A 24,483-nucleotide genomic window follows, 5' to 3' on the forward strand; every position below is an offset into this window, starting at 1 on the left:
TATCCAAATATTTGTTTCTTTCTGCTATGGACATCAATTAGTTTTGGGAATTAACCATAAACAGGAAAATGTGCATCTTATGTTTGAATATATATACACAAATTTTAAATATGCATAAGTGTTTATTTTCAAATTATAAGCTCCAAAAGTGATTTAGTGGTACTTTCTAAAGATCGACATAGTGAAATATAAAAATTTCTCCCAAATTATGCCAAAGTTTTTGAAATGAGTAAACAAATAAGTAGCAGAAGAAACACTTTTTTTCCTACAGTAATTTTAGTTGAGACTAAAATTACTAAAGCAGAAGGGAAAGAAGAATGTAAGAGTGTAATATAAATCAGTCAAGAATTCCTTCAGTTTATTTAGAGCCTGATTACACTCTTGCTACATATTCTGATTTACTATGACATATTTTTTTACACAGGCAGAAATTAATTTATTTATTCTTTTCTAATTGAAATAGCATTGGTTTCCATCATTGTGTATGTTTCAGAAATGCTTTTTCACACCTGTTCAAAAGTAAGCTGTCACACTGCGTCTACAATCACCACATCAATATCTTTTCATTGACGACTTTTGGACCCTTTCCCCCTTTCAAACCACTGCATCTTTCCCCCTGGCAACCTAAGTTGTGTGGTTCTACTTTAAAGGTTAGTTTTTTTTTTTAGGTCACAGTGCTATTTATTTTTTTGTCCTCAGTGCTTCTTTTTATTATTATTATTTTTATTAGAGAAACACCATGAGGTACAGTTGTAGACTTACAAATTTTTGTGCTTGGGTTTCAGTTATATAATGTCGAGCACCCAGCCCCTCCACCAGTGCCCATTCTCCACCTCCAGTGCTCCCAGTATCCCTCCCACCCCCTATCCCTCCCATCCCATCCCGCCTCTGTGGCAGGGCATTCATTTTTGTTTTCTCTCTACTTTTGGGTGCTGTGGTTTGCAAAAGAGGCATTGACTGGTAATTATGTTTGGTCTATAGTCTACTTTCAGCATGAATCTCTCATCCTGGGAGAATCATCCCAACACCCTTTATTTGGTGCTCCCTTCTCCATCTGAGCTGCCTTTCTCCATAGCATGTGTGGCTGGCCTACAAGCCATGGAGTGAACCTCCTGGTCCTTATTTCGGCTATACTTGAGTGTTAGTCTCCTATTTTGTTACTTTATATTTCCCAAATGAATTCAATCTTTCTATGTCTGTCCCTCTCTTTCTGACTAATTTCACTTAGCATGATACTTTCCATTTAGTACTACTTGTATGGAAATTTTATGACTTCATCTTTTCTAACAGCTGCATAGTATTCCATTGTGTAGATGTACCAAAGTTTCCTTAACCAGTAATCTGTTCTCAGGCACTCAGGTTTTTTCCCCAGAAGCCCGGCAAGCTACCGAGAGTATTCGATATGCCAGACACAGTAACAACAAAGTCTCCAATGGAGACGTTACTGGGCCCGCTCGAGCAAATCGACGATCAACGGGAGGGCCTTTTACTTTTTATTGGCTACTGTGAATAGAGCAGCAATGAACATAGAAGTGCAAATGTCATTTCGACTGTACCTTTTTGCCTCTCCGGGATATATTCCCAGGAGTGGTATAGCTGGGTCAAATAGGAGCTCAATTTCTAATTTTTTGAGAATTGTTCGTGCTGTTATCCAAAAGGGTTGAACCAGTCGGCATTCCCACCAGCAGTGAAGGAGGGCCCCTTTCTCGCCACATTCACGCCAACACAGGTTGCTTTTGTTCTTTTGGATGTGGGCCAGTCTCTGTGGGGTGAGATGATATCTCATTGTTGTTTTGATCTGCATCTCCCTGATGATTAGTGATGTAGAGCATTTTCTCATGTGTCTTTTAGAAATTCGGATTTCTTCTTTGGAAAAGGTTCTGTTCATTTCATCACCCCATTTTTTGATGGGGTTAGGTGTTTTCTTCTTGTAGAGTTCAACCAGTGCTCTGTATATCCTTGATATCAACCCCTTATCAGATGGGTATTGGGTAAATACCCTTTCCCATTCTGTAGATTGTCTTTATATTCGGGTCACTGTATCTTTTGAGGTGCAGATGCTTCTTAATTTAAGATAGTCACATTTGTTTATCTCTGTTTCCACTTGGTTGGTCAGTGATTGTCGTCTTTGAAGATACTGTTAGCCTCAATATTGTGGAGGGATTTGCTGACCTTGTCTTCAACGTACCTTATGGATTTTAGCCTGATATTGAGATCTTTAATCCATTTTGATCTGACTTTTGTGCATAGTGTTAAGTCAAGGTCTAAGTCCATTTTTTTTGCATGTGGTTGTCCAGTTATGCGAGCACCATTTGTTGAAGAGGCTTTCCTTGCTCCACTTCACATTTCTTGCTCCCTTATCAAAGATTAGATGTTCATACATTTGGGGTTGTCTGTATGGATATTCCACCCTGTTTCATTGGTCTGCAGACGTACCTTTGTTCCAGTACCATGCTGTTTCAATTATTACCACTTTGTAGTAGAGTTTGACATTGGGGAGAGTCATGCCTCCCCACGTTCTTGGGATTCTTTTTCCTAAGAACTGCTTTAGCTATTCGTGGGTATTTGTTGTTCCATATGAATTTCAGGAGTGCTTGATCTATTTCTTTGAAGAATTTCATGGGTATCCTTATAGGGATTGCGTTGAATCTGTATAATGCTTTCGGGAGTATTGCCATTTTGACGATGTTAATTCTTCCTATGCACGAACAGGGGATATGTTTCCATTTCCTCGTGTCCTCTTTTATTTCATGGAATAACGTTTTGTAGTTTTCATTGTAGAGGTCCTTTACCTCTTTGGTTAGGCTGATTCTGAGGTATTTGATTTTCTGGGGCACAACTGTGAACAGGATTATTTTTTTCATGTCACTTTTCTCTCTCATTATTTGCATATAGGAAGGCCATGGATCTTTGGGCATTGATTTCATAGCCTGCAACTTTACTGTACAAGTCTATTGTTTCTAGGAGTTTCTTGATAGAGGATTTAGGATTCTCGAGATATAGTATCATTTCATCTGTGAATAGTGAGAGCTTGATTTCTTCATTTCTATCTGGATGCCTTTAATGTCTTTTTCTTGCCTAATCGCTATTGCGAGTACTTCCAGCACTATGTTAAATAGAAGTGGTGTTAGTGGGTATCCTTGTCTTGTCCCTGATCTTCGAGGAAAGGCTCTTAGTTTTTCCCCATTGAAGATAATGCTTGCCATGGGTTTGTTGTAGATGGCTTTGACTATATTGAGGAAAGCTCCTTCAAAACCCATTTTGGTGAGAGTTTTCATCATAAATGGGTGCTGTATCTTGTCAAAAGCTTTCTCCTTGTCTATTGTTATGATCATACGGTTTTTATCTTTTCTTTTGTTGATATGATGGATTATGTTGATTTATTTCTGAATGTTAAACTATCCTTGCATCCCCAAGATGAAACCTACTTGGTCGTGGTGTATGATCTTTTTGATAAGTTGTTGGATTCTATTTGCTAATATTTTGTTGAGGATCTTCGCATCCGTGTTCATCAGGGATATTGGCTTACAGTTTTCTTTGTTGGTGGTGTCTTTGTTTGCTTTAGGTATTAGGGAGATATGTGACTCATATAAGCTGTTTGGGAGAGTTCCTGTTTTTTCAGTTTCCTGGAAAAGCTTGAGAACTGGCAAAAGGTCTTCTTTGAATGTTTGGAAGAATTCACCAGTGAATCCATCTGGGCCTGGGCTTTTGTTTTTGGGAAGACTTTTGATTACCGCTTCAATTTCCTTGATATGAATGGGTCTATTCAGGTATCCCAAGTCTTCCTGGTTCAATCTTGGGAGATTATAGGAATCCAGGAATTTATCCATTTCTTCTAGGTTCTCTTATTTTGTGGCATAAAGACTCTCAAAGTAGTCTCTGATGATCTAAGTTTTATTATTTCTTTCCTTCGGCCAATTTTGGGTTCCTTTTGTTGGTCTTTTTCTAAGATCTTGAGCTGTGTGGTTAGGTTATCTATGTAGGCCCTTTCTTCTTTCCTTAGGAATGCTTGCAACGCTATAGATTTTCCTCTTTGCACAGCTTTAGCTGTGTCCCATAGGTTCTGGTAGCTCGTGTCTTCATTCTCATTTGTTTCCAGGTATTTTTTTATATCATCTTTGATTTCCTTCCTGACCCACTCATTGTTCAACATTGAGTTGTTTAATTTCCAGGTGTTTGATTTGTTTCTCGATGTCTTTGTGTAATTCGCTTCTATCTTGAGTGCATCGTGATCTGAAAAGATTGTTGATACTACTTCTATCTAGTTGATTCTATTGAGGTATGTTTTGTGGCCTAGCATGTGGACTATTTTGGAAAATGTTCCATGTGCACTGAAGAAGAATGCGTATTATTTCTTTTTGGGGTGTAAAGCCCTGTATAGGTCTATGAGCCTTCTCTCTTCTATTTTTCCTTCAAAGTCAATGTTTCCTTGCTGAGTTTTGTTCTTGCTGATCTCCAGAGGTGATAAGGTGATGTTGAAGTCTCCAACTACTATTGTTTTGCTAGCAATGTCCTCCTTAAAATCTGTAAGCAGTTGTTTTAAGTATTTAGCTGTTCCCTTCTTAGGTGTGTATACATTTAAGAGTGTGATTTTTTTCCTGTTGTACGTATACTTTGATAAATAGAAAATGGCCTTCACTGTCCCTTCTAATCTTTTTCAACCTGAAATTTATGTTGTTGGATACTAGTATGGCCATCCCAGCTTTTTAATGGAGCTGTTTGCTTGCAGAATTGTTTTCCATCCTTTAACTTTGAGTCTGTGTTTGCTCTGACTGTTCAGATGTGTTTCTTGTAGACAGCAGGATGTTGGTTTCAGTTTCTGGATCCATTTTGCCACTCTGTGCCTCTTGATTGGTGCATTTAGACCATTGACATTGAGAGAGATTATTGTCATGAGGTTTTGTGCCATCTTTCTGTAGGGGTTGGTTGTGCTTATAAGTGTTTTCCTTCTTATATTTCAGGAGGCCCTTTAATCCTTCATTTAGATTTGGTTTTGAGTCTATGTAGTTTCTGAGCTGTTGTTTATCTACAAAATGGTGTATAGTTCCATCGAGTTTGAGTGAGAGTTTAGCTGGATAAAGTATTCTTGGTGAGGCATTCAGTTCATTGAGTTTTTTCACTATATCCCGCCATTGTCTTTGGGTTTGGAGGGTTTAAAAATACGGAACGCTTCACGAATTTGAGTGTCATCCTTGTGCAGGGGCCATGCTAATATTCTCTGTATCGTTCCAATTTTAGTATATGTGCTGCCAAAGCGAGGACTACTATGACATATTAAAGATGAGGTGAACAATTTTAATTCCATTGATATTTGAAAAATAGAACTAACATAATCAATATCTATAAAGGAGATAAATAAAATAAAAGGAACTTGAAAGAAACATTGGTCCAATTTAAATTTGATTGAGAGAACAGCTTCCTGTTTTCCCCTTTCAATAGAAAAAAATGTGTCATCTTCTTAGATTATTTCTCAATATTTTTTGTCTCATTTTGTTCTTTGGTTTTGGAACTAGGGAAACATGTGGTGCTAGGGATGAAACTTAGGTGCCTGCATGCACTCCAGCCCTGTGAGCCATCTTCCTTGCCCTGCTTGAGTTTTCTAAATTAAAGAGGCAGAAGAAGGGCTTCAGAATGCAATGAGAACATGCTTTACATGCAGGAGTCCTGGGTTTGATGCTCAGTCCACACCTGACAATGCTCACGATCCCTTGGGCACTGTCAGGTGTGGCCTGCCCCCTCACCCTTCCCACCTCAAAACAAAAAACAGATAAAAAGAAAAAAATTACAAAGTATCTGAAATGTTACTGGAGAGCAAATGAAGAGAGGAAATATGAAAGTTCTGTCTGCATTTTCAATCAAAGTCCACTGACAAACTGTGACCCGGTGGTAAAACACCACGCTTGGCCTGTGGAATAGAAGCCCATAAAATATTTGTTGAATGACTTCACTTACCAATCAATTATACGGAAATGCTTTCAGTGTTTTCAGAGATATACTCGGGAGTAATCCAAGTCTTTGCCCCTTTCCCTCCAGTTGTTTTACCTACCTGGAATGATCCTTGCTGACTTTCTTTCTTTCTTTCTTTCTTTCTTTCTTTCTTTCTTTCTTTCCTTCCTTCCTTCCTTCCTTCTTTCTTTCTTTCTTTCTTTCTTTCTTTCTTTCTTTCTTTCTTTCTTTCTTTCTTTCTTTCTTTCTTTCTTTCTTTCTCCCTCCCACCCTGAGCACAGAGCCAGGAATGGTCCCAAAGCATTTCTGGGTGCCCAACCCCCACCCAAATAAAAAAGAAAGAGACTTTAACTCAAAGGTATGAAGAGCATTCCAGAGGGGAACGCATTCTTATTTGTGTTAGGTAACACTTCTTCGTCCTTAAATTTATGTTGTCCAGAGAACTATCTCTCTGGCTCAATGAATAAATGACCAGATAGATGCTTTGGGACAGACATTTCTTATCCTTTCCCTAAGCACAAACTTTGTATTTTACAGTGAGATACATTTTACTATGTACTTTAATTTTTTGTTTTTTTCTGGTCCAAACCCAGTGGTGCTTATTCCTGGCTCTGCACTCAGGGATCACTCCTGACAGGCTAGGAGAACCATATGGGCCACAAGGGATCACATATAAGTTGGCTACATGAAAGGCAAGTACCCTCCCCACTGTGTTATCATTCAGGGCCCTTGAACTTTCATATAAAGATGACATTCTTTCCCAAGAACTTAGCCCCAAACATGGCTCACTGAGCAGACAAAGGAAACAGTCAAATAGTCGATGATCCATCTTCGAAGAACGTGACCATTAGTTACAAATATAAATGGAGAAAAGATTTCTCCATAATCTATTGCCCACTTTGCATAATAACCAGAGTTCAGATTTGTTTACCCACTTTGCAGTCTTCCAAAATCTTATACAAATGGCCAATTGGAGCCAAAGAAAGCTTTTTGTCTAATACACAGAGATTCTGTGCCTATGTCTCTTCTGCCTCTCTATTAAGTTTCACCTAACATTTTCTCTTCCTTAAGACTTTAATTCTATGGGCATGCTCTTTGCATTTCAAATAATTATGTTCAATCAGGAGGAAAATTGTATATAGAGGGAATTACAATGTGTTTTTTTATAGCTTGCTTTCTATAGTGTTACATTTTTATTTTATTTTATTAGGCATGACAAATTCTGGGCCTCTTAGGCCATACAAAACCGAAAACAAAGCATCAATGAGCTTCCCTGGAACATAAATCATGTGTTACTTACTTGACTGTTACTCTGTTGGATGTATCCTGTAGGTCACTTGGATCAAAAAGTTGAGATTCCTTCAGGCCAAGCTCTTTACAACCTCTCAAGAACAGGATAATATTGTCCTGGGAGGAAGAAAAAAATATTGATGTCTATCTAATTCTGTACTATCTTTATGAACCAGGTCCTCCTTCATAGTCAATTACTGGAGGAAAGTCAGATGTTATAGCAATGAGAATCACACATAACTCACAGATTGTTGGATAAATTTATACGTTGTTAGGACATGCTTGGAGTAACCAGAAACTTGAGTTTTCTAAACCCCATCAATTTTTCTCCTTTTCTTGACATAGTTATAGAAAACTGTAAGTGAAATATGGAAAATTTGAACTTATTATCTTTGGGGGAAACAACTCAAAAAACCAGTCCCAATCGCATCAACATTTTCATCATATTTTGTCACCTAAAATCTGGTTCCAAATTGTTTTGAAAATAGGTTCTACTATTATCATCTTCAGTAAGTCTTTCTCTTTAATTGGTCTTTTAAATTATACCCTTATCGATGAGTTTTGACATTTCTTGATGGGTTATAGCACTGTGGCACTGTCCTCCCATTGTTCATTGATTTGCTTGAGCGGGCACCCAGTAACGTCTCACAACAAATTGTGAGACTTGTTGTTACTGTCTGGCATATTGAACATGTCACGAGGAGCTTGCCACACTTTGCCGTGCAGGCAAGATACTCTCAGTAGCTTGCCGGGCTCTCCGAGAAGGGCAGAGGAATTGAACCCAGGTCGGCCATGTCGGCTGTGTGCAAGGCAAATGCCTTACCCACTGTGCTATCGCTCAGTAAATGTGGAAAAAAATCTAGGCTTAATCAGGTGTTAGAGGTAGTGAGGAGATAGGAAAACTTTTTGTTTGTTTTTAGGCCACAACTGGTGGCACTTGGGGGATACTCCTGGTTGAGTGTTCTGGGTTCATTCTGGGGGGATCACGTGGCACCAGAGATCAAATTCAAGCCTCTAGCATCCAAAATATATGTTTTAGCACATTGCGCTATTTCCTCAGACCAGTCTTCTGAAAATAACAAAAAAGATTCTCCTTAAAGCCAAAACAGTTTTTTAGCAGTTACGATTCACTTGAGATGGGCTGAACAGCAGTCACAACTAACAAGAAGAATTCAGGTCTTATCTGCTGAGAATGGCTACAAATATAGTTCTGGAAAAGACTGTAAATTGTGGGTCCTCCTTTGAAATACTGGGGTATCAGCAGTAGGTTCATCAGTTACAAATCTCTAACTGTCTTCTTTCTGAAAGACTTCTATCAAGCTAATTGCCCCCATCAGTTAATCAAAACTATAGGAGACGGATCAAAAATCAGCTCCAGGACCCAAATTGCTGTGAATACAACTGAACACTGTAAGAAAGATGTTCCAAAGAACCTGAAGTGATGTTGGTGGTTGCTGAATCACATAGTCACCCAAATGTGATTCAACAAAGGGAACAGAACAGCTAGTATTCCATAGTTAACCAGTATATATGCAGGTTTCTGGGATGATGTAGTCAAACTGCCAAATGCTGGTTCCTAGGCCCAAGATAATACAGCAGTTAGATAACAGAATTAGGTTTGATTCTAGCACATGCCAGGCATGTGCCCGACCCAGGTTTGATTTCCAGCACCACAGAGTGCCCCAAGCATTGAAGGGCGCAGCCTGGGAGGCCCCTCAGCACCACCTGGGGTAGCCTGGGTATCCCTGACACTGCAAATCCTGAGCACTATTGTATCTTGTGCTCCTGAGCTGAATTTACAGCCTTATTGGCTGAAAATCACTGATAGGATCCCTAGACCTCCAGGGCATTGCCTGCCCTCTGCCATTTTTTCCCTACATCTAAGTTTCATACGTACACAGACACAAACACACACAGACACACACAGACACACACTCACACAAAACCTTAATCACTTCACTTAACTTCCCGTTAGTCGTCGATTTGCTCAAGCGGGCGCCAGTAACGTCTCCATTTGTCCCTGTCGCGTGCTAGTGTAGCCCAATGGCATCTGTTCGCTCCGGGAACATGAAGGGCCTCAAACCGATCGTTCATGATCTTGACGAAGAAGTCTGACCATCTGGAAGGTGGGCGGCCACGCGGTCTTTTGACATCCCGTGGAATCCAGTCGGTAACAGCTCTAGTCCAGCGGTCGTCTTTAAATCTCATTACGTGACCAGCCCATCTGATTTTCGACACCTTGGCATATGAGACAGCGTCCCTGATTCTTGATAGTCGACGGATGTCAGAACTCCGGATTCTCTCTCTCATTTGAGTGAAACGTGATATTCCAAGCATAGCTCTTTCTATTCTTCTTTGGGAGACCTGAATAGCGTTCTCATCTTATTTGCGTAGGGCCCAGGTCTCTGAGGCATATGTTAATGCAGGAAGAACAGTGGAATCAAAGAGATGTGCCCGGAGCCGGAGGTTCTTCGTCCTCTTAGCTATTTCTTCGACGTTCTTGAAGGCATTCCAAGCCGCTCTCTTCCTCCTGCGCAGCTCGGGTGCCAGGTCATTTGTCATGTTGACCTCTCGACCTAGGTACACATAGCTGTTGCATTCGGAGATGGTCGTTCCATTGAGAGCGAATGGGGCGTCAGGAACAAGGCTGTTTCTCATAAACATTGTCTTCGTAAGATTCAGCTGTAGTCCTACCTTTCCACACTCACGGTCAAAGTCGGCCAGCATTTGTGCCGCTTGGCTGATGTTTGGTGTTATTAAAACAATGTCATCAGCAAAGCGGAGGTGGTGTAGTTGCCGACCATCTATCTTCACTCCCATTCCTTCCCATTCCAGTCGTCGCATGATGTTCTCGAGGGTGGCACTGAAGAGTTTCGGTGAAATGGTATCACCCTGCTGCACCCCTCTCTTGACTTCAACGATCACTTCTTTGTAGAATGGTGAGATCCTGGTAGTGAATCCGCAATACAGCTCACGGAGGATCCTGATGTATTGGGCTTGAATGCCCTGATTGGCTAGGGCTTCAATGACCGCTTCCGTCTCAACAGAATCAAAAGCCTTCTTTAAATCAATGAACGTTAAACAGAGCGGCATCTTGAACTCCCGAGAAACCTCAATGAGCTTGGTTATCGTGTGGATATGGTCGATGGTGCTGAATCCTTTGCGGAACCCTGCTTGCTCGCATGGTTGTCCTTCATCTAGTGTTCTGCCAATCCTATTTAGGATGACTCGAGTGAACAACTTGTAGATGACAGACAATAGGCAGATCGGGCAATAGTTGCCAATGTCATGGATGTCTCCCTTCTTGAACAGTAGTACGGTCCTGCTGGTTTTCCATTGGGACGGACCCTTGCATTCAGACAGGTAGCGAGTGAAGAGCCGAGCCAGTGTATTGATGAGTACTGACGGCAGGTTCTTCAGGTGTTCAGGTCTGACCTTGTCTGGGCCGGGTGCTGTTTGTTTCTTTACCGACAAAATGGCGTGTCGGATTTCGGAAGGGAGAACGTTGGGAACGACATATCCATCCTGTGGAATTTGGTATGTCGGCAAGTGGACATGGCTATCGAAGAGATTTGAGTAGAAGTCATGGATAATCTTCTCCATTGCCGTTCTGGAGGATGTGATGGATCCATCAGGACGTCGGAGGGCAGTCATTTTGGTCTTATAGTTGGCGAAGGACAGGCGGGCATTACGAATACTTTTCCCGGCTTCTGCCGCATCTACCAGTACTTCTGTTCTTCTCTCTTTGAGGTCTTCCTTGATCACATCTCTGCACTGCTTTGCGAGCTCAGACGTTAGCTTGCGGTTGCCTGAGGCATGCACCAAACCACGCTGGCGAATTAGCTCAAGAGTTTTCGAAGATAGGCAAAACCATAGCAAAACCATAGCAATAAAATGCTAACCTGTATACAGTTACACTTGATGCCTATCATTCTTCTAAGAGCTCTACCTGTAGTCACTCATCTAATCCCTGGGCAATTTTAGGAAGCAAGTAGCATCATTATTTTTCATTTCACAGAAGACCAATGTGAGGGACAAAACAATTAAGTACCTTTCCAAGGCCACAAAAACAGCAGGGGAGGAAAGGGCAAGACTACATGTTTTTTTGAGGCAACATGAGGCACGCAAGCAGTGAATCTGAGGCCAGCAACAAAAGATGCTGCTGCTATGGAGTCAGAGGTTAATCACAGAAGGCCTGGAGGTCACAGCTGTGGATGTTATCAGGGGGATGTAAGCTGATACATGAAATTGCCCAAATATAGATGGTTGGGGTTGATATTGGAAAGCAGACATTGTGGAGCAAGGACCTAATGAGGTACAATAAAAGACAATGGAGAGAAACTGCGAATCATTTCCACTCCAGTGGGAGGCTCATTGGGAGTGTCAGCTCTCCTGTGTCCCTGGAGTACTGCAGTAGGGAGATGTCAAATCACTCAGAGCATCTTTGTCACCACTCACATCTGTGCCCTACTCACACACGAACATTTGTAGACTGACAAGGAGCTAGCCACATCTGAAGTCTGTCTTCTGATCAGTCTCTGTTTTAATTACTTTGAATGCTTTTGAATGAGTGAACTTCTCCCATCTCCAGCATTTTAGCATTCTGCTTTCTTGGCAATCTATTTTTGATTAATTATTAACTTCTAAGCAAAGGAAGAAAAAGGCGGGGTAGTATACTGGGTTCTTTTGAAAGAAACAAGAGTTTCTACCCGTACACAGATGATCCACATTTATAGATATCATTTTTTTTTTAAAAAACCACCCATACTGTTGGGGCTGGAGTGATAGCATGGAGGGTAGGGCATTTTCCTTGCACGCAGCTGACCCAGGTTTGATCCCATATGCTCCCCCAGCATCACCAGGAGTAATTCCTGAGTGCAGAGCCAGAAGTAACCCCTGAGCATTCTGAGTGTGGCCCAAAAAGCAAAAAACAAACAAACAAGCAAACAAAAACCAAACAAACAAAAACCCCCTGTACTGTGCCAATATTTTAGTTGCTCAAACTCAGATGCTTTAGATCTATCTCCAATTGCTCCTTTTCAGTTAATTTTTTAAATCCTAAATTGCCTACCATGCATGTTCTAATACCTTCTAAACCTAGTTGAGTATCAAAGCATTTGTCTTTACTTAGTGTCTAGGCATCATAACTGGGCCACAACACTTTATCGAGACCCAAAACGCAAAAGTCTTTTTTCCTTGGAAAGTTGCATTTTTTCCTATGTCATTGGATAAAGCAAGTATCATGGGAGGTGCATGCGTAAGCACCAACATGTGTAGGTGTTTAGTACATTTTCAATAAAAATGATTCATTATTTGTGAGTATATAGTGATATATGAATGGCTACAATTAAGTTTTGCTGGAAAAATTGTAAACTATTTGGTTTGGTTTTTGAGTCCCAAATGGTAGTATCAGGGGGATACTCTCAGTTCTGTAATCAGTAGTCTTTCCTGGCAGTGTTCAGGGGACCAGGGAGTGACAGGATTGAACCTGACCTCCTGCATGCAAAGCACGAGGTCAGCACACTGAGTTCTCTCTCTCTGGCCTCAAACTGATGAATTATTTTGCTGAGATGGTAGTCAACTTAGAGCTTAATACTTAAAAGAATTTTGGGGGGGCCGGGCTGGGGATAGTTGAACCAAAGCAGGCTTCACACATGAAAGGCAGGTGCATTGAGCTACATTCCTGGTCCTAAATTATTTCTTTTAAAAGGCTTTTAAAAAAATCTTTACTATTTTATAATTGAGCTTAATAATGGATGACAAGAGTATAATTGTTTCTGGTTTAGGGAACTTCACTATCACTAAGTCAAGAAGGTAGGTAAAAGATCAGGGAAGACTTTAACACTCAGAAGAGCTCCTGTTGGTGTGCTGTGTGGAGTGCTCTGACATAGAAAGCAAACATCTTCACCTTACTTTTATTGCCTTTACAATATGCTTGCCCCGTTCTAAGCGTGATACACGGGTTATCACTTCTATTCCCCAAACAGCTCTATTCAGCAAGGACGGATACCACCCCATTTACAGAGGAGCAGCTGAGCCACAGAAAGTCTGGCTTCTACCTTCAGCCTCCCAGGTACTCCACCTGGAGATTTCTCTGGCTGCGAAAAATCTAAGTCCAGCAAGATGCTCTTCCTTTCCCACCTCTCTGCATGTCTAGACAACTTATTCTATCTCAATACTTTTTCCGCTTGTCTTTTATTTATTTGTGATTATTTTCCTTCCCACTTTCTTCCTCCCACCACACATCCTCCCACACGCGAACACACATGTATAAACACATATGTACAACCATACTCATTCACACACACATGCATGCATGCACACACAGACACAGACACAGACACACACACACACTTTGTTTTTTTTTTCTTCTTAAAATTTTTTATATTTTTTAGTGAATCACAGTGAGGTACAGTTACAGACTTACAAACTTCGTGCTTATGTTTCAGTCATACAATAATTGAGTACCCATCCCTCCACTAGTGCCCATTCTCCACCACCAATGTTCCCAGTATCCCTCCCACCACCCCTACCCCATTCTCCCCAAAACCTCCGTGGCAGGCAGATTCCCTTTTACTCTCTCTCTCTCTCTCTCTCTCTCTCTCTCTCTCTCTCTCTCTCTCTCTCTCTCTCTCTCTCCTTTTGGGTGTTGTGGTTTGCAATGCAGGTATTAAGAGGCCATCATGCTTGGTCTGTAGTCTACTTTCAGCATACATCTTCCCTCCTGATAGGGCCTTCCAAGCATATTTTATTTGGTGGTCCTTTCTCTATCTGAGCTGCCTTTCCCCCCAGCAAGTGAGTCCTGCTTCCAAGTCATGGAGCAATCCCCCTGGTCCTTATCTCTACTATCCTTGGAACACACACACACACACACACACACACACACACACACTTTGAATGCTCATTTCTCAGAATGCCCTATTTGTGCTAGACCTTGAACAGTCCTGAGGACATCACTTTCAAGAAACAGTGCATCCCTCCCTTGTAGTGCCACCTTTCAGAAAGTCAGCAAACCTTTCCTCTACTTAAAAAGGCAACTCCAAGTCACAGACCTTCCCTGGTGTCTGGACAAGTCTTCTCTAAAACATGGTATTTTATGTCTGGCTTCTTTATAAGTCTTGAATGTGTCTTGCCCAATGAAAACAAGAAATGGGTGTGGGTACTTTCTAGGAATCATCTGGGATCCCAGTGAAAGATTCTAACCTATGACCACCAAGTTGTCCCACAAGAGGAAGCATGAGTGTGTCACCATGTTGCCAAGAAGGGCACTGAGGCACCTTTCTCCAGCATATGCCCAGGGGCACACATCCACCACATTCATCCCCAGGACTTGGCTGTGTTCAGCACACGGACAACACACACAGACGTGTGTTGCCAGCCAGGCCAAACAATTTTGGACAGGGAGATTTAAATACCTTCCAGCTTCTTGCTGCAACCTAATGAGGTTGGAGGAATGCCAGCACCTAACCAGGAGAAAAGCCAGAAGGAAGAACTCTCCAGCCAAGAGCTAAAAGGGGCAAGTCCAGAGCGAGCGGAAAGGACCGTGCCTTTAATTACATCAAATGCATCCTGCAAATTCCCATCTGCCATGCTCATCACACTGAGATCTTTCCCCATTTGTAATTCCAAGCAAAACTCACATGTTAGTGGTTTAGCTTCATAAGTCAAGCAGGGGTTCGGCCCTCGGGGAGGAGATGTGGGAGAAGCTGATGCGTGACAATGATCATTATATTTAGCTCTTACTAATGTAGCATTGCAAACCCATTAGGACTGTTATGCTTTAAAAGCAATTTCTTTTTCTTCTTCTTTTTCTTTTTTTTAACTTTGCAAAAAAAGTCAGTGTCCTGAAGGAAAAAACAACAACAACTGGACATTAAAGAGACAGGATGACCAAATGCAATGAGGGAATCTCCAGCTTGAATCATAGAGTCAAAAAGGAAAGATAAATCGGGTTATATGTTTAAATGTGAATTGTATGTCGGATAACACTACTGGATAAATGTTACATTTCCTGAGCATGAGAAGGCAATATATTTCTTTTTAAGCACACATATTTAAAAACAAGTTATCATAATGTGAATGGTGAAGGAAAAAATGTGTGAAAGAGAGTGTGTGTGTGTTGTGAGAGAGAGAAAGAGAGAGAGAGAGAGAGTGTGTGTGTGTGTGTGTGTGTGTGAGAGAGAGAGAGAGAGAGAGAGAGGGAGTTGGTAAACTTTTTGCTATATAGGGCCAAAAACTAAGTAAATCTGGCTTTGTGAGCCTATGGTGGTCTCTGTAAAAACAATTTAACTCTCACTAGAGCCAGGTGATACAAAAATACGTGGAAACATCTGTATATCTATGCACTTCATTTATAAAAGGAGGCACTGGGCAGGGTTCAACCAACCGAGTCTACAGCCCTTTACATTCTTTACTGCTTTTCTTTCCACTTTCTGAACATTTGAAAAACTTCCACCAAAAATAATTTGGGTAAACAGTTTCTAAATGAGTAAATATGTTTCCCACTCCATGAAGTGGCAATGTCACTGGCAAAACCAATTTCAAAAAATCCAATAATAGTTACCTCAGAGGCAACAACTGCAGGCTCCCTGAGGTAAATGTTCAAGTGTGGCTGAGGGAAAGTTGCCAGTTCTGACGGAACAGAAAGTGCTGGAACATGAGTCTTACTTTACCATGAACACAGACTGCTGAGTTCCTGAAAGTCTACTTTGTGCTAGAAGATTACAAATGTATGGACTAATGCAGCTCTTTTTTCCTAACTCCCAAGCTTTGGCTCCTCCTTATTCCTGACCCAGCAGTTTCTGGCTCAAGTCCTTTGAGGTCCTTCACTGTGTAGGCCCATAATAGAGTGCTGAACCCCCCACTCCCACCCCCAACGCCGTCCCCACCCCTGGCCTCCTTTCTGAACAGCTCCAGGAACAGCTCAACCTGGCCTCCACCTCCCAGACTACAGCAGGACCTCTGGTCTACAGCATATTTATATATAGGACATGGCTCAAATAAATTACATTTATTTATTTATCAAATTATCAAACAACTTCTACAGCAATAAATAAAAACAACAAGATTCCTGGGTTCAGAGTGATTAAGGAGAGGGGTGAAGGCACTTGTCTTGCATGTAGCCAACCCTGGTTCAATTCCTGAGGTCACATATGGTGTCCCCTGCCCCAAGTAAAGAGATCCCTAAGTGCATAGCCAGAAGTGAACCCTGAACACTGCCAGGTGTCACGCCCCCCAAATGAAAAACCAACAAACAAAATTCCTTATGCTGAAGAAGCTAGCATCCTAGTAGAAAAAAGAATGACTAATAACTAAAGTATCTTATTGCTAGGACTGATTTTCAGGATCCACCAAATAGCTGGATTTGTTGAGGTTACGCATAAACAGAGGCCTGACTTCAAATTAGGCCACAAGAACAGAGAGAACCAAATATGTCAAGGACACAACATAATGACTTTGGAGTCATAGGGAGTATAGCAAGAACCCCAATCTTGAACTTTGGATACAGCTCAGTTGTAGAGCATTTGCCTTGTGTATGTGAAACCTTGCTTCAACTGCCAACACTTCACAACCCCCCAGCACTGTCAGGAGTGACCCCTGAGCATAGAGTCAGGCTAAGCCCTGAGCACTATTAGGTGTGGCCCAAAATAAGAAGGAATGAATGAAGGAAAAAAAGGAAGGGAGGGAGGGGAAGAAAGGGGGAAAGAGAGAAAGAGAGAGAAAGAGAGAAAGAAAGAAAGAAAGAAAGAAAGAAAGAAAGAAAGAAAGAAGTAAAGATTAAAAGAGAGAAAACAAGAAAGAACCTTGGCAAAGTGAGATGAAGAAGGGCTTATTTATTCATAAAATCATAGTGTCCAACCTTGCCAGTTACATGTAAGGTGGTAAAATCACAAAAAGATCATCACTGTTGGTATCTTATTCAGTTGTTATTATTAACTGCCACTGGCACTTTAATTAAAAAATATTTATTGAAAGGATACATACAGACAGTATAGGCATAAGGCCTTGCTGCTGACACTGGCTTGACCCCTGGCATTGCACATGGTCTTCTGAGCACCACCAAGTGTCAATTCTAAGCACAGAGCCTGTGAGCACCGCTGTGTGATTCCACCCAGAATTATTTATTAAAGTAACACTGGCTTACAGGGGAATACATATATGTAAGTTTTACCAGGCCAGACCCAGCAAGATGATACCAATATTCCCCCACCTAGGGCTAAGGCTCTTTCTGTCCACCCCACTCCAGACATCCCTTGTGATAATCCCAGTTCTGCTGTTGAAGTCTGGGGGCCTATTAGACATGGTCTACTCTATGGCTTTGTTTCTGTATGTATCATATCTGAATAAATCCATCCAATGTTTGTCTTTCTCCTTCTCCTGATTCACTTAACATGACACTCACTGATTCCATCCTTTGTGAACAAAGGCAAGATTTCATCTTTAATCTGGCACTGTTAGACAGGCAGCTCCAAACTGAGGCAAAGGCCATGTGCCCAGGTCCATCTGCAAGACGGCCACTCATCAGACACCAAGTGTTATCATGTGGCAGAGACTGGCTGTGCCTGATGGTGCCCAGCTCAGGCTAGAAAATGCCCACTCAGTGCATGGTGTGCCCAGCAGGAGAGTTGGCAGCACAGAAATTAACCACCAAGTGGAACACTTTGTGGGAGGTGGGGTCGGCAGGCAAGCCAGGTCTCTCTTGGCTGCACTCAGAAGAGGATTCCAGTGGCCTCAGAAGGAACTTGTTTTTGTTGTTGTTGTTGTTTGTTTGTTTCTGGGCCATACCGAGAGGTGCTCAGGGACTACTCCTGGTTCCTCACTCAGAGATCACTCTTGGCAGGGCTCAGGGGACCACAATATTCCCATATGCCACATATTAAACTTGGTGGGCCGTGAATAAGACAAGTGCCAAACCACTGTAGTGTCTCTCCAGCCCCTCAAGGAAGATTCTTGAGATGAGGAAATATCATGAGAGGAAGGGGAAGAAATGGGTGCAAAAGTCCAGTAGTTTGCTACTTCCCCTCTGAGGCCGAGCAGCACTTGACATCAGAACACAAGCCAAGATCGCCTTGTATCCTCCCTTGCTCCAGCTGCAACTTTGAACTATAACGAACTCTCTCTTTTTCTCTCTGTCTCTGTTTCTCTCTTCCTCTCTCTGTCTCTCTTTCTCTCTCTGTGTTTCTCTGTTTCTCTCTCCTTTCTCTTTCTCACAGTGCTCAGGGGCTCCCAAGCAGTATTCAAGGGCTGGAGGTGATTTTTAGCCAACTGGGCCAGCAGTTCGATGCAAGGGCCTAAGGGTGGTTCTCGGGACGATAGGGTTGCTGGGGACCATGTGGTGCCAGGGATAGCACTGAGGCTGGCTGTGTGAAGGGTACGTACCTCCCTCCTTGCCTTCTTTCTGACCCCCTCCCTCTTAATCCACTGTGAAGCAGCCAAGGAGGTCATCAAGTATTCGTGGGTCTCTAGGGAAATGGGCAGTGAGCATAAAGCCTCCTCTCTCTGACTTTATGACTTTACAGCCAGTAAGCTGAGGGCAACATGACAATAGATTTGGAATTTATAGGAATTGAAGATTTAAAGTGAACTGTCACTGTCACTGTCCTCCCGTTGTTCATCGATTTGCTCGAGCAGTCTTAGTAATGTCTCCATTGTGACACTTGTTAGTGTATTTGGCATATCGAATATGTCACGGGTAGCTTGCCAGGCTTTGACATGTGAGTGAGGTACTCTCTGTAGCTTGCTGGGCTCTCTGAGAGGGGCTGAGGAATCGAATCTCGGTCTGCCTGGTCGACCACATGCAAGGCAAATGCCCCTCTTGCTGTGCTATGGCTCCAGCCCTGAACCGAACAAGATGTCTTTATTTTCTGGTATATAAACTGTAACATATATGTAAAATTTTGAATTAGTTTCCAGAAAGGAAAAAACAAAGGATCTTAAAAATGTAAACTCTGATTACCACCGTGGAATAAATCATTATTATTATTATCATTATGATGATGATGATGATGACTTTGGCTTGGTGTCATATTTGGTGGTCAGGTGCTACCGCCCACACATGCAAAGTAAGTGATTCACATCCCTGCTACGAGATTCATTATTTTGAATGTATCATTTCCCAGATTTATCATTCCCCTTTCTTATTTAAAGAGGAAAGGGTGAAGATACTCAGAAAGATTTGCTATTATATAGACAAGATCCAGGTCTTATTTTGAAAACTAGGAACAAGACAAATGCCACTTTTTATTCTACCTAGAAGGCTTTAAACAAACAACAGCATGGTCTGTGTTAAGTTTTTCCCATTTGATGTGAACTTGCTGGCACAGAAATGTTATTAGGAAACTCAGAAGGTAAGGAACACATTACCAAAGGATCCCCAGGAACTTAGCCCAGATGAACAGACCCGGGGATTTCCTGTACCTGCCCTGTGCTCTCGGCTGCTCTCCCGCTGGAGGGGCTCCAACCACACTCTGGTGCTGGCAGTGCTCATTAACAATTAGCACTCACCAGACTTCCAAGGGGTTTTGTTTGCCAGGAAGCACCTAATGAGGGTACTAGCCCATCCCTGGAGAAGCTCCTCTGCCTCAGGGAGTTCTGGGGAGGTTTGGCCCGGAGAAATGGCAGCCTGGGTGAGGGAAATAACTGGAAAATGGGCAGAAGCAGAGCGGGTGGCAGGAAGAGGAAAGATGGGAGCGGGGAAGGCAGTCAGGGGAGATAAGCCCAAGGATCGGGGCTACTCTCAGCCATCGGTTTCAAGGGCAACTGATGGGCTGGGGATCCCACTTTTCTCTTAGAAGAAAGTGTTGGGTGCCGTCAGTAGAGAACCCCGGGGTGCAGGACAAGAGCTGAAAAAGAATCGCTCAGCTACTTTAGAATCAAAATGAAGAAAATAAGAGAGGGAGAAATGGAACTTCTTTCTGTCTCCTCCACCTAGCAGCTGAGTAGATCTACAAGTCTGAGGCAAGAAGTAGGGGCTTTGGGGGCCGGAGCGATAGCACAGTGAGTAGGGCATTTGCCTTGCATGTGGCCAACCTGGGTTCGATCCCCGGAATCCCATATGGTCCCCCAAGCACCACCAGGAGTAATTCCTGAGTGCAGAGCTAGGAATAACTCCCGAGCATCGCTGGGCATCGCTGGGTGTGACCCAAAAAGAAAAAAAACGTAGGGGCTTTGGAGGGAGATGTTAAGCCACTGAAACACCTGATCCTTCAAAGAAAGGCAGGTTTGTGGGAAACAAATAGCCCCTTAATCCTGGGACTTTCTCTCTGCAGCCTTGGCCCAAAAGAAGGTCCTCACTGGGTCCGGAGCCTGGAAGCAAAAGCTGCAAGGCTTCAAGGGCACCTAGAGGTTGGGAAGCCGCCAGGGTGTGCACACGCTGGCAGAGCAGGGGGTGGTACGGCATTCCCAGGAGAGCCCAGAAGATCACCCAGATCACCAGTACTGAAAAGCTGGTCCAGGAGGGTGAGTTTTTAAGACTGGGAGAACCAAAAGAGAGTAGAAGGGAATGGGCGATAATCCCTCCCACGGCACCCTGGGAAGATGAGTGCCCAGTGCCCAGAGCATGGCATCAGCTTCCCCTGAGCCCCAACCTGTTGAATAAACGGGGATATTGCTCTCCCAGTTTCTACCTTTGTTTTCTCTTCCAAGTCTTTATTACAATGGCTTTACTGCCTGCAATCTCTCAGGCTCCATCCACACTGTGCCCCTTTCCCTGATGCTAGGTCAAGAGCTTGCTGGGCCTCAACCATGCCCATGAGATTACTGGCAGAGCCTTTGTGTTACTCTTTTGTTTTAACCTAGTTACTGCCTGGGATGGTCTCTGGCATATTTTAGAAAATATCGAAGTAATAGTCAAGGAATGAGGGAATGACTGCTCAAGGAAGTAAGGCCACGGTGCGTTTCTCTTTTCCTTAGTCCAATAACCATTTAAACATTCATCTTAACTCTTCTTCTTAATAATATTAGTCATCTTTAATGGACACAGTAAGAGATATATTAAGCTTATTGGGTGGCTCCCCTGGGGACATCTCACTACAGACCCCAGACTACAGTCTTCAGGCCAGATTAGTCCTTCCTAACCCCTTGTCCAGTCACTTCTCTTTGGATCATGACAGAATTTTTCCATGACCATGCCCTTAACTTATAGTTAAGTATTATGGCACTTGGTCTGTCCCATTTCGATGGTAGGATTGCTTATAGCTTACCCTGGGTCCATCCAATCCCTATGATGAGACCCTGATTTTGGGGTGCTAGGAACTAAGGGAAACTGAGGCGTAAGTCAAGTAAAAAAGACAGATGCCCAGAAGTAAATATTATTATTCAGAGTCAGTTAACTTCCAAGTTACAAAAGCATAGCATTGACTATCTTCCTGTGTCTATACAAAAAGGACATTGCTCTAAAATCAACTATGCAAAGGACATTAAGGGAAGAAGAAAAGCAATATTTCACTGACAGATACAAAATTCAGAGTCCTTAGAAGAATCTGACCTTGAAAAAAATAATATAAGATTAAAAAAAAAGTCACAGGGTTTGATTTGTAGATAATAGCGATTCACAGATAGGGGAAGCAGAGCACAGAGGAGAGGTTAAAGAAAAACTCAGAGGAACGGGAACACCTCAGGAGCACGATGATGGGTATAAGCCAATAAACCTAAACTCCTTGAGGCAGGGGCAGAGGATAAAGCATGAACCGATGTTGAACCTAAAATGTTTAGAGCTATATTCCTTTCATTGACAGTAGTGTAAACCACAGTGCCTCAAATAAATTTTTTTAAAAGCACTAGTTAAATAAAATGAGAATACTCAGAACACCATAGGGCTGCTGTGTGGAGTTTAACTAAAATTAAATGTATGCAAAGTGTTTCAAATAAACATTGGCACAATGAACACTTTCTAACTGGTGGGGTGGGGGTGTCTTGGGCCACACCTGATGGTGCTCAGGGCTTACTCCTGATAACATGCTCAGGGGTCTTTCCTGATAGTGCTCAGGAATCATCTGTGGTCCTGGGATTGAACCATGATTGATCTGAATTGAAGTGAATTGCAGGCAAGCATCCTACCCCTGTATTATCTCTCTGACCCATATTTTCTATTTTGATTCTTCCTGGGATAAAAACTGATAAGTCATCAGGAAAGGATATTCTGATCTAATCCATCTAAATATCAAGGACAGAGTAGGAGGGGGTGAATAAAACAGAATGTAGCAAGTAACAAAGTTCGTGTGGAATCAAATGGGGAGAATACAGAGACACATTTTGGAACTTTAGCAGAGAATACACTGAGAGCTCAGGTGGTTACAGTGAAGGATAGCTGATTGTTTCCTCCCTCCCTCCCTCCCTCCCTCCCTCCCTCTCTCCCTCCCTTCCTCTTTACTCCCTCCCTCCTTTCCTCCCTTCCTTCTTCACTCCCTCCTTCCCTTTATTCTTTCTTTTCCTAGTTTTGTCCTATTTTTGGTTTTGGGACACACCTGCAATGCTCAGAGATTACTCCTGGCTCGGCACTCAGGAATTATTCCTGTTGGTACTTAGGGACCATATGGGACGTCAGGGATTGAACCTGGGTCAGCTGTGTGCAAGGCAAATACCCTACCCACTGTACTATTGCTCTGGTCCTAGAATGCTGATTGTTTCTTACAGAAAAGCTTAATGAAAGAGTGACATGGTCCGAGCAAGAGCTCCGTGCCTTTCCCAGATGACCACCAAGGAGTTGGCCTTCTTGAGCAATCTCATTTCATGTGAGGCTGGAGCCATCTGTTCCTCAGCAAGCTCGCCTTCTCTCCTCGTTATTTCTCTCTGCATCATGCAGGGCCAAAGCTCACAGCTTAGCACAGACAGCATGAGGGGGAAGGTCAGCTCTCCAAGAACAAGCTGTTTGTCCACCCGGTTTCGCTGTGCCTTGGCTTCCTGAGTCCAGTAATTTGTACTTGCAAACTCCATGTCAGGATCGTGACCGCCTTGCCCACCCACCTTTTGGAATTTTGGTCTCTAACATCCCACTCTTTGGCCCCCATCCCCCTCCTTTCAAGTACTTTATTCCTTCTCTCCCAAACCACAACTGCTCCTTCATCTCCAGACTCCTTTCTCTCTCAGTCCATCCACTTCTCCACTGGTTGTTTATTCATTCCGAATCCAACCCAGACCAGTGCAATCAGCATCTGAAACTGCAACATCCCCATTCTTTTGTCTTTGAATTATGGGGCAAGACAAAAGGAAAGGCAAGAACAGAGGTGAAGCTATTAGCCTTAGAAGGAAGATAACCATCTCATCTCTCCTTGAGAAAAGACTCAGGGACAATCATCCCCTAGCTTTTAGAGGGAGATCAGTTAAGATGACCCCTTCTGCCTTTTTAGCTCTTCCTCCCCCTCGCTTCTTTGTTAGAAGGAATGAGGCATCTCAATTTAGTGAATCTGAGATTTCCTGTGCATGGAAGACAGACTGTGCATGGAAGACAGAACACATATATTCTGTCCCCTCCATGTGCTGAGAGGCCTCTTTCTGGAGGGAGAGTGGTGGGGATAAGGGGGTTGGGGAGACATCTGTGGCTATCCAGCTGAACCAGAAAATGAGTGGTGACATTTGTTCAGCTCAGGAGTGAGGATTAGCAAGCCCACCTGGTCACAGTGTAAACTCACATCGTCTAATTTATTTCTCGACAACGCTGATATTTTGATCTAACTCCTGTGTTTATGTCTCAACCCAATGCCCTAATGCTCTGCTCCTGCTGCTACTGAAAATAACAGTGCTGTTTTGGGGTCTGGAGCTGCTAGGAATTTATGAACTTCCACCTCTGTGGGCCTGGCGGGACCCATTTGGTAAGTTTCTGAGCTTTCCTGGTCCTTTGCTTTTCCAACCTACACTGGGATTTTAACAAGACTCTTGGTTTTCTTGACTCTCTGCCATACTTTGTCCCCCTCTCCATCACTGAACCCCTGGAGTGCTAACTCCCTTCATTTTTCCCTACCTTCAGTTCTGAATCTAAAACCTTTTTTAAAAAATGGAGCTTTGAACATTTTAGGCATTTTAAAGCAATCTATTAGCACCTTATCTGGCACAATGGGAAGGATGGGGTGAAGATCTCATGGTAATGCTAGACTACCTTTCCTTGAAACAAACACAGCATCCAAAGGTAGCACTGCACATCCCATTTGATGTGCTCTGGGCAGGATGGAGCCATGGCAGGAGTTGAGAGAATACCAGATAGTAACAGGCAGAAACCAGAAGACAGAGTCAGGACACCCCAGTTTTGGGGGA

At 42.7% G+C, this 24,483-nt stretch overlaps 1 protein-coding gene and 1 non-coding gene across 13 annotated transcripts in view; both read right to left on the bottom strand.

The window, feature by feature from the left end:
* Positions 1–24,483, bottom strand: part of LIMCH1 (LIM and calponin homology domains 1) — a 394,191-nt gene that overhangs the window by 113,159 nt on the left and 256,549 nt on the right. For all 12 annotated transcript variants that reach the window (XM_056125512.1, XM_056125510.1, XM_056125501.1 and 9 more), the window contains exon 4: positions 7,247–7,353. In XM_056125512.1, the coding sequence (XP_055981487.1) occupies positions 7,247–7,353 (107 nt within the window). The remainder of the gene's footprint in view (positions 1–7,246; positions 7,354–24,483) is intronic.
* LOC130034040 (U6 spliceosomal RNA) lies at positions 5,156–5,262 on the bottom strand. Its single transcript, XR_008794041.1, has one exon. It is a non-coding gene; the product is annotated as a U6 spliceosomal RNA (small nuclear RNA).

Source organism: Sorex fumeus, unplaced genomic scaffold (assembly GCF_029834395.1).
Source record: "Sorex fumeus unplaced genomic scaffold, SorFum_2.1 ptg000055l, whole genome shotgun sequence".
In the NCBI taxonomy this organism is placed as follows: Eukaryota; Metazoa; Chordata; class Mammalia; order Eulipotyphla; family Soricidae; genus Sorex; species Sorex fumeus.